Source organism: Oreochromis aureus, linkage group 3 (assembly GCF_013358895.1).
Source record: "Oreochromis aureus strain Israel breed Guangdong linkage group 3, ZZ_aureus, whole genome shotgun sequence".
Lineage (NCBI taxonomy): Eukaryota > Metazoa > Chordata > Actinopteri > Cichliformes > Cichlidae > Oreochromis > Oreochromis aureus.
In genome coordinates, this window is record NC_052944.1 from 51841692 (window position 1) to 51850941 (window position 9250).

General features: G+C 37.6%; 1 protein-coding gene across 1 annotated transcript; it reads left to right on the forward strand.

The window, feature by feature from the left end:
- Positions 1 to 5409: 5409 nt before the first annotated feature.
- Positions 5410 to 8985, forward strand: LOC120438951 (butyrophilin subfamily 3 member A2-like). The gene is made up of 6 exons (XM_039609564.1): positions 5410 to 5467; positions 6494 to 6599; positions 6892 to 7233; positions 7363 to 7648; positions 7793 to 7903; positions 8214 to 8985. Exons 2-5 carry the CDS (start codon positions 6500 to 6502, stop codon positions 7794 to 7796), a joined length of 732 nt encoding a protein of 243 aa, XP_039465498.1. The 5' UTR covers positions 5410 to 5467; positions 6494 to 6499; the 3' UTR covers positions 7797 to 7903; positions 8214 to 8985.
- Positions 8986 to 9250: the final 265 nt, after the last annotated feature.

The window sequence follows — 9250 nt, forward strand, 5'->3', positions numbered from 1 at the left end:
AGTCCGCTGGCAAATGACTTTTTAAATCTGATAGGCTCTTTTAATCTTGTTCAGTCAGTCAACGGCCCACCACATGAACGTGGTCATACTTTGGGTTTGGTACTATCTTGTGTCCTGTCACTTCTTGACATTGAAATAGGTGACATTAATTTTTCTGACCACATGCCTGTACTATTTGAGTTTCTTCTCTTAGGTCAGTCCATCAAATCAGATGTGCCTAAATACAGATCTCCTATGATTAACTCAAATACTGCAGATCAATTCGCTTGTTTGTATAAAAATTTAAATCATTACCTGCAAATAGGCCCACCCATTTGGCTACTGAAAACCAACTCTCTCTGTTTAACTAGTTTGGAAGTACTTGATTCCATTGCTCCATTCACCACTACATATCTAAAACCTAAAAATCAACCATTGTTGAATAATGATACAAGAAAACTTAGACAGATATGTAGAAAAGCGGAAGAACAGTGGGAAAAGGACCAATTACAGGTATCGTTTGAGGCACTTAGAGAATCCTAAAATCTTCTGAAATTCTTCGTTAACAAAATTGTAGACATCAGGTCCCACATTATTCTTCCTACTATTGACCCGTCTATTCACTCTTCAACTTTTGCCTTTTTTGATCACTTCGAGCCACTGTCCTTTTCATTACTTAATGAAATAGTTAATAACTTGAAACCTTCAAAATGATCCTTGGATATCATTCCACCTAGATTGCTGAAAGATGTGTTTGACACTGTTGTTATATGTTTGCTTTCCATTGTAAATAGCAGTCTTCAGTCTGGGTTTGTTCCCCCTGATTTTACACATGCTGTGGTGGAACCTATCCGTAAAAAGCAGAACCTGGACCCAACAATTCTATCAAATTATATACCAAAATCCAAATTGTCTTTTCTGTCAAAAGTTCTGGAAAAAGTTGTCTTCCTCCAGCTCCAGATCTTTTTAGATAATCATGGCATCGGTGAAGTGTTCCAGTCTGGTTTTAAAACGCATCATAGCAATGAGACTGCTCATTGTTTCTAAACCTTTTAACTTTTACAGACTCAGGAGATATCGCCATTTTAATATTACTGGAGCTCAGTGCTGCTTTTGATACGGTGGATCATAGGATTCTAATCTCTCGGCTGGTACAATATGCCGGTATTAAAGGGATTGCATTGGAATGGTTTAAATCTTACCTATCGATCCTTCTCTGTTAGATTCAGAGACACTTCATCCCCAAGGACCTCGCTCTTTTGTGGGGTCTCTCAGGGATCTATTTTTGGCCCGATTCGCTTCTCAATTTAAATGCTTCCAATGGGCTCTTTTAAAAAATAAATAAATAAACATGGTATCTCCTTTCACTGTTATGCAGATGATTCACAGATCTACCTCCCACTGAAACGCAAATCTGTGAATCCTCTGAAGAGACTGTTTGATTGTGTGGAAGATGTTAAAGAACAACTTTTTTTAACGTGAAAATTCACCAGTTTTTTATAATTAAGCTCAAGCCTTTGTCAAATTCTTTTTTCACGTGTTTATAAACAGCATTTTTGTTCAGGTTTGTCCATATTTCTTTTTTTTCTTCAGAATACTCAGATTTTTCTTATGGTTTTCTGTGGCATTCATTTTATTATATTTTATTACATTTAATATAACTTTAAACTGCCTATACACTCACTGGCCATTTTATTAGGTGCACCTGTTCAGCATCTCTTTAAAACAAATATCTAGACATCTGATCACATGGAAGCAAATTAGTGTATTTAGGCATGTAGATATGGTCAAGGTGACTTGCTGAAGATCAAACAGAAGGTGACCTTAAATTTTGCATGGATGTGCTGGTCTGAATTCAAAAACTGCTGATTAAAGTTTGCACAGGTTCACCGAAATGACTGGAAGGATATAACACTGAAAAATGTCTGAGACTTGAAATGATTTGATTTTATTCAAAATTTGGCATAAACTTGGAAGGCCAGATCCATTCTGCCTTGGTGTTGGCAGTGGTGGTGCAATGGTGTGGGGGATATTTCTTAGCACACTTTTGCCTCTCTAGTTTCAGTTTAGCATCATTTAAATGTATCAGCCTACATGATTGTTGTTGCTGTTTGAAAATCCTCTTTTGAACATAATGTAACATCCTCTTGATGGCTGCTTCATAAGATTGAAATCATGATTGTGCAGCTGACAAATGTGCAACAACCAGATGTAGATGGTCATAGTTGTAGATGTAGTAATATCAAGTGATAGCAACATCAGGAAGAAGGAGCTGAGAAGCCAAAGAAATTCCAAGGGCTGAGCGAGGAGCTCGAGAAGATGTGGAGGGTATAATCAGAGCGCTCGGGGCAGTGACCCCCAAACTGCTCAAGTGGCTTTAGCAAATCCCAGGAATGAAATCTGAGATCTCTGTCCAGCCACCTATTGCATATGCTCCACTCAGGTGTCACTGTGGATGATGACATCATTCAAATAGGCAGCAGCATATGCAATGTGTGGACACAGCACCCAGTCCATGAGGCACTCTCTGAACAAGTCGAACCGAAGTGTGACAAATTGATATAAACAACAGAGATTAGAGAAGCATGTTTTTTCCTTGGGTGGTTTTTACTTTGGCTTGGACTTTACCTTGGACTTGGAGACAAGGGAATCTCCCAGTAGCCCTTGGTGAAATCCAGTGTTTTGAAAAAAACAAGCAGTGCCCTAGAAACTCGTCAACCTGGGGTGTGGGGATAGCATCAAACTGTGACACTTGCAGTTCACCTTGCAGTACTCAACTCAGAACTGTATAGACCCATCTTCCTTCACCACAAGAACTATGGGGCTACACCATGCACTGTGTGACTCTATAATAATGACAGAATCAGCCTTTCTATACAATATTGATATAGATATAAATTTGCAGCAAATGTTGTGAGCAAGACACGCAACATTTGCTGCAATTTTCACAACATTGGCCTTGATAGACTTCTCCATTAAACTCCTCAGCATATTTTTAAGATCACTGCACATAAATGGCAGCGTGGATTTGTCAGTCTGGTGTAACCTTAAAAATAGTGTGATTTCCCTGGCTACCATTACAAAGAAGCTGACTGGAGGGGTTCATTTTGAAAGACTTTGTAATTGGCTCTGTTACAGTTTTAGTTTTTGCAGCACTCATGTACAAAATCTGAATGCTGCACTCAGCGACCTCCACATTTTCCAGCCATTAATAATTACAAAAATCAATAGGAAAGGATGTGGAACGAGTGACTTCTGTGTAGTCTTTCCTGCAAGCTGGAGCATCCTTGAATAGCCATTTAAGACATTGACTGAGCACTTCCCAGCTCCCAGTCTGTGGATGCGCACCCTGCTCTGAAGGCATCGTGCAGTATATGTAAAACACAACTTTAAACATTATACATTTTTTTCTTGTTTGTTTATTAATTTTATGCTGGGCTTATGAGAATGGCATCTGATTCACATATTGACCATCCATAGATAGCTGAATAAGATTCTGGAAGACTATAGTAGAATACACCTTTTTAATCTTCTCATACATTGCAGTGTGACAAAAAATTACATAAGGTACCACAGGTTTACTTGGTTATCATTCCAGAATATGAATGTCAAGCTGGCATTTCTTCACTTCCCTTTTTAGACTTTCATCAAATAAAACTACATATGCAGACTCTTTCTTGGCTTTAAGCTTTTATTGAGGAGGAGAGGAGCAATTTCATGAGGAGCAATCCCAAACATTGTGAGGTATGCCACATTTATCCCCCCACCAGTAAATTGCTTTGCTATGTCCCTGTCAGGAAACATGCTTCTGAAAATGTCCCCTATTCTCACATGATTTTTAGCAATAGTGGCTGGGTACAAATTTTGTTGCTCAGCATATTTCTGCTTTTAAAAAATTTTAATTGAATTTTTTGTAGCAAATAATATTATAGTGCTTGTGGTCTTGGTGGTAGTCAGATGTGAATTACATGACTCTGTGGACAGTAGCGGGACAACCTATACTGCTACCACACTTGCTGCACTGTCACTCTCTACACTGCTGGATGTTGATGTGGACGTAGCTTTACTGTTTGAATCTCCAAAAGTTGAATCTGTTCATCTGGACGTAGCATTTTGTGGGAGAAACGTTTCGTCACTCATCGAAGTGACTTCTTCAGTCTCAGCTGACTGCAGGTTTCCCCAAACCTTATAAAGGTTTATAAGGTTTGGGGAAACCTGCAGTCAGCTGAGACTGAAGAAGTCACTGAGCGATGAAACGTTTCACCCACTGAAAATGCTGCATCCAGATGAACAGATTCAACTTTTGGAGATTCAAACAGTAAAGCTACGTCCACATCAACATCCAGCAGTGTAGAGAGTGACAGTGCAGCAAGTGTGGTAGCAGTATAGGTTGTCCCGCTACTGTCCACAGAGTCATGTAATTCACATCTGACTACCACCAAGACCACAAGCACTATAATATTATTATTATATATAATATTAAATAGTTTGTTAATATTTAACAGATTGTATAATTTTATGTACAATTATTTTAAAATAGGGCAACTGGAAAAAGAAAGTGTGGATATGTTTTTTTTTCCTCAGAATTCTGTGATTAAAGTTAGAATCCCCTACACATTCACAAACCACCACCATGAAACCACATCAAATTAGACAATCAGTTGAGAGAATGTATGGAAATTAAACCCTTTTCCTCTTACAAATTACTAAAACAATGCATTATTGGCTATGATCTACCTACACTTTGTATCTTTAACTGCTCTTTTCCTTTCTCTTTAGTCAGCTTCAGCTGGTAAAGTATTAAAAGTCAATGATTACTAGAGGCAGAGATAAGCGGAATGCACCTTGATTTACAAAACACCTAGATCAAGGTACATTCTTATGGTATTCGACTTCTTGCAACTATTTTTTACTTCACTGAAGCAAATGTTGAGAACAACAACAGGTATGACATTTTCTTTTCAAATTACTTTGTGATGATCAGTTGTGATGTTGAAAGGTATTTTTTTAAAATTGACAACTTGAAAGGTCATTTTTAATAGTGTCTTTTAAGATAAGGCAGGGTTAGGGTTTTCTGCATAAGACAGTGGTTAATTGGTTGAGTATGAAAGTTATTGAAGCAGAGTTGTTTACAGTACTCGGTCATTTGTATTCTATGACGGAGTACTGTAAACAACTCAATAAAAACTGCCATTACCAGGTTCAACCGTATTTAAACAAACTAGCAATCGTAGTTACATGATTGGGTGTATAGCTGAGATTTAGCTTAATTTGTATGTATTCTTCTTCACATTTAGCATGAATTTTGTTTTGCTTTGACAAGTTCAGCTCCTTATTTAATAAGCCCTGGGTGTGGCTGTTTGGTGTATCTGATTTTTGTTTTCTTTTTAAAAAGACTTAAAATCTTATATACATTACGTGTCACGCCCGGTGTGGCAGGCGTGTGGAGTTTATAAAGAGGACCCAAAAGGCGGCAGCTCTGGTGCAGGTGAGTCTTTATTACACGCGTGGGTACAAACAACAAAGGCAGGTGAACGAGAACTGAAAACCTAAACTGGGTGAAACTAACAAAACAAACCAGAAACACAGATGCAGGAGGTCCGGGAAATCACACATGGCGAGACGCAGGGAGAACGAGGGAAACAACACAGACGAACCAGCAACGAGGACGAGTGAACACACGCAATAAATACACACCAGTAATCAGGGGGATGGGAAACAGGAGGGAACACACCTGGGAGACATAACAGCTGACGAGGTGGGGGAATGTAAACAGGACACACTGACATAAGACACAGACTGTCACAATAAAACAGGAACTACACATACAAGGACACACACGGGCCGAACAGAGAAAACACAAAACAGAACAGAACAAAAATCACACTAAATAGAAAAACACAAAACGCTGGGTCAAACGGACCCAGGATCATGACATTACGAGTGAGTACTGTGGAAACCTTAGTCTGGTACTACAAATTGTCAGCTCGTGTTTGTTATTAAAACACTGAAAGATACCAGTGTATGTAAAAAGGCATAAACCATATGAATGTTCATGGTGCTGAATATATATTACAAAAATTTCAATGGCAAAGACCTTTTATAGGTGTAATTTCCGCTGTTGACCACATGTGGGAAGTATTATTACTCAAAATATTTTTTGCCTATACCATTTTATTTCAGACTGTATTCAGTTAGTGTAACATAAAATGTGTTCAGTCTTTTAATTTGCAGCATACTTGAGACAGTTGAGCTCAGAAGACTATAAAGCAGCCCTTTAAGGGTGTTTCACTCTCCTCTTCCCCTCACTCACACGGCTATTGTATTGTTTTTCATATGCATAACTAGTACACATCTTTTGTTATCTGTTTTATCTTTCATCCATTTAAGCGGTTGCATATTGGATCACAGCAAATCAATCTTCCCAGCATTAGTTCCTACATGTTTACACCACAAACACAGTCTGAACATGATTTAATATTTTAGGTTATTTTACTTATTTTTTTTTTCACAGAACATCATGTTGCTAAAGCAAAGTAAGAGGCAGCCTACATCAAGACTCACACGTTTAATTTCTCATCACGCTCCCGTTCTGCTTCTCCTAACATGCTGCTGTGAAGGTAACTTTGGGGGGAAAAAACAACACAGATCTGACTAAAGACTGCATCTCTATTAGAGTGTGGTATTTTATTTTTTTCAGAGTAACACATGATTTTAATTCTGTCACTGACAGTTCAGGATCACGTTATCAGGTTTTACTCATACTTGTTTTAATGATATTGTCATCTAAGTGACTGTACAGAGAATTTGAGAAATGCATAACATTGTAGTGTTCAGCTGTTACATATAATTAAAGATTTTATAAATAAGTCTAAATGGATAAGTGTCTCATTGCAGGATTCTTCTTTGCAGGTCAGATTCAGTTAGTTGGTCCATCGCAGGCAGTAACTGTGATGGTGGGTGATGACATTATTTTGCCATGCCATCTGAAACCGGCTTCAGATGCTTCTGCCATGACCTTTGAGTGGGCAAGACCTGACCTTAAACCCAGATTTGTCCATGTGTGGCATGAAGGTCAAGACCTTCATGTTAATCAGCATTCATCTTTCAAAGGACGAACATCAGTGGACATCACTAAACTGAAGCATGGAGATATTTCACTGAAACTCTCCAAAGTAAAACACTCAGACAGAGGAATATACAGATGTTACTTTCCAGATTTGGATAAAGAGACTACTGCCCAGCTTGTTGTTGGTAAGCAGAAGTTATTTTTGTGTCTTTTTCATATGTTTATTCAGATATGTTTTAATGGCCATTAGTACAACACACTTGGTGTGATAATTATTACTGTGTCCTACAATTGATGCTTTTTTTGCTCATCAGGGAGTGTTTCCCAGGCAGTTGTAAAGTTAGCTGGGATTGACCAATCCATAAGTGGAGTGGTGTTACAGTGTGAGTCTGCAGGCTGGTATCCAGAGCCTGAGCTGCTGTGGTTGGACGGTGAGGGAAACCTCCTCTCTGCTGGACCTACAGAGACCCTCAGAGGTCCTGATGACCTCTATACTGTCAGCAGCAGAGTGACTGTGGAGAAGAGACACAGCAACAACATCACCTGCAGAGTCCAACAGAGGAACACCAACCAGAGCAGAGAGACACACACATGTTCCAGGTAGAAACATTTTTTTATTTGGGTATACTTCTATATTTGTATATATATATATATATATATATATATATATATATATATATATATATATATATATATATATATATATATATATATATATAAGTCTAACTTTTTCTCATATTTCAGTTGATTTTTTTGGGACCCCGTGTAGCTCTGGCTCTTGCATTGCCATTAGCTTGACTGCTTGTGTCATGAGTGTCCTTGTACTCATCTTTGCTGTGTGGAAAAACAAACACAGTAAGTTAAGTCATCAATTTATAAGTTTTAACCTTCTTGGAATTGTGATATTCATAGAATAACTCTTTATATGTCTGTTTATACGTTTTGTTAAAGTAGCAATAAAATTACAGATGGGTTTCTACCCAGTTTTTTGAAAATATTTTTGTTACTGAAACACATTTGAATTAAAATGTATTATTTAAATGTCCTACTGATATTTAATATTAAGTCACATTTAAGTTGTTCTTGCGTGTCCCGTTAAACTTTCAAGCATCAGTGCATCAAACACATTAGCTGTGAAACTTCCTGTTTGTCTGTTTGATAACAGAAACCACTACAACCCAACAACAAGAGAACCTGGATCACACAGAGAATCAAAAAATGAAGGATGACATGATCAAGCTTACAAAAGATTTACAGAAGAAGAAGGAAGAGTATAAAAACATGGTCGGGACACTGATGTTACACAAGAAAGAAATGAAAGAAGAGAAAGATAAATTTAAACTGCAATTAATGAAAATGGAGGAAGTGGTGGAGGCCAGTAAAATGCACTTAATGGAGCAAGATAAAGGTTCCTCCAGTGCACCATCTTTAGATCTAAAAAAAAAAGTCTTAGAATGCAAATGGAGCATGAATGAAACAGTGACAGCATCTGAGAAACTGTTACTAAGCATAGAGAAACTTTTACAATACATAGAAATTGTGGCCAGCCCTAATTTACAGAGTACAGACTCAGAACATAGTTTTTGTGAAAATAGTACACTGATATCAGAGGAAGAAAAAAAAGAGTAAATCGATCACATTAATGGTGTGATCGTTTTTTCACAGGAATGAAGAAATGCACATGCACTAGTAAGTTGGTCTTAAATTTTCTTCTGGTTAAAGCAAATGTCTATCTTTAACACTTAGCAAATGCTGTAATGTAAAGCACTTTGTAAAGCGCTATACAAATACAGGCCATTTACCATTTACAGTTCCTTTGTTTATTTGTAAATTACCACATTTAGAATTTGTTTGGTGAAGTCGTGTAAAGTGATGCATTTCAATATATGTCAACATAAATTTTGATGCTGTGGAAATTTAGTACCTAAATAAAAGAAATCTGCTGGAGTTGTCTTTTGAAAGTTTTATGTGTACAAGAAGGAATTCAGTCCACACAGAGCACACAGCAGTGCAGTAAGGAAATCACTCGAACAGAAGAAACAGACCCTACTTGTACAAGTTCCCACCGTAGTTGAGTACCCTAAGAAAAAAAAAGGACACTCAATTAGGGAGTTTCTGCACACCTCCAGTTCTACACGCAGGGGTCAAGGGGTTAAGCATAACACAGGGATAAGAAAAAGACAGCTGTATCTTTAGTATATA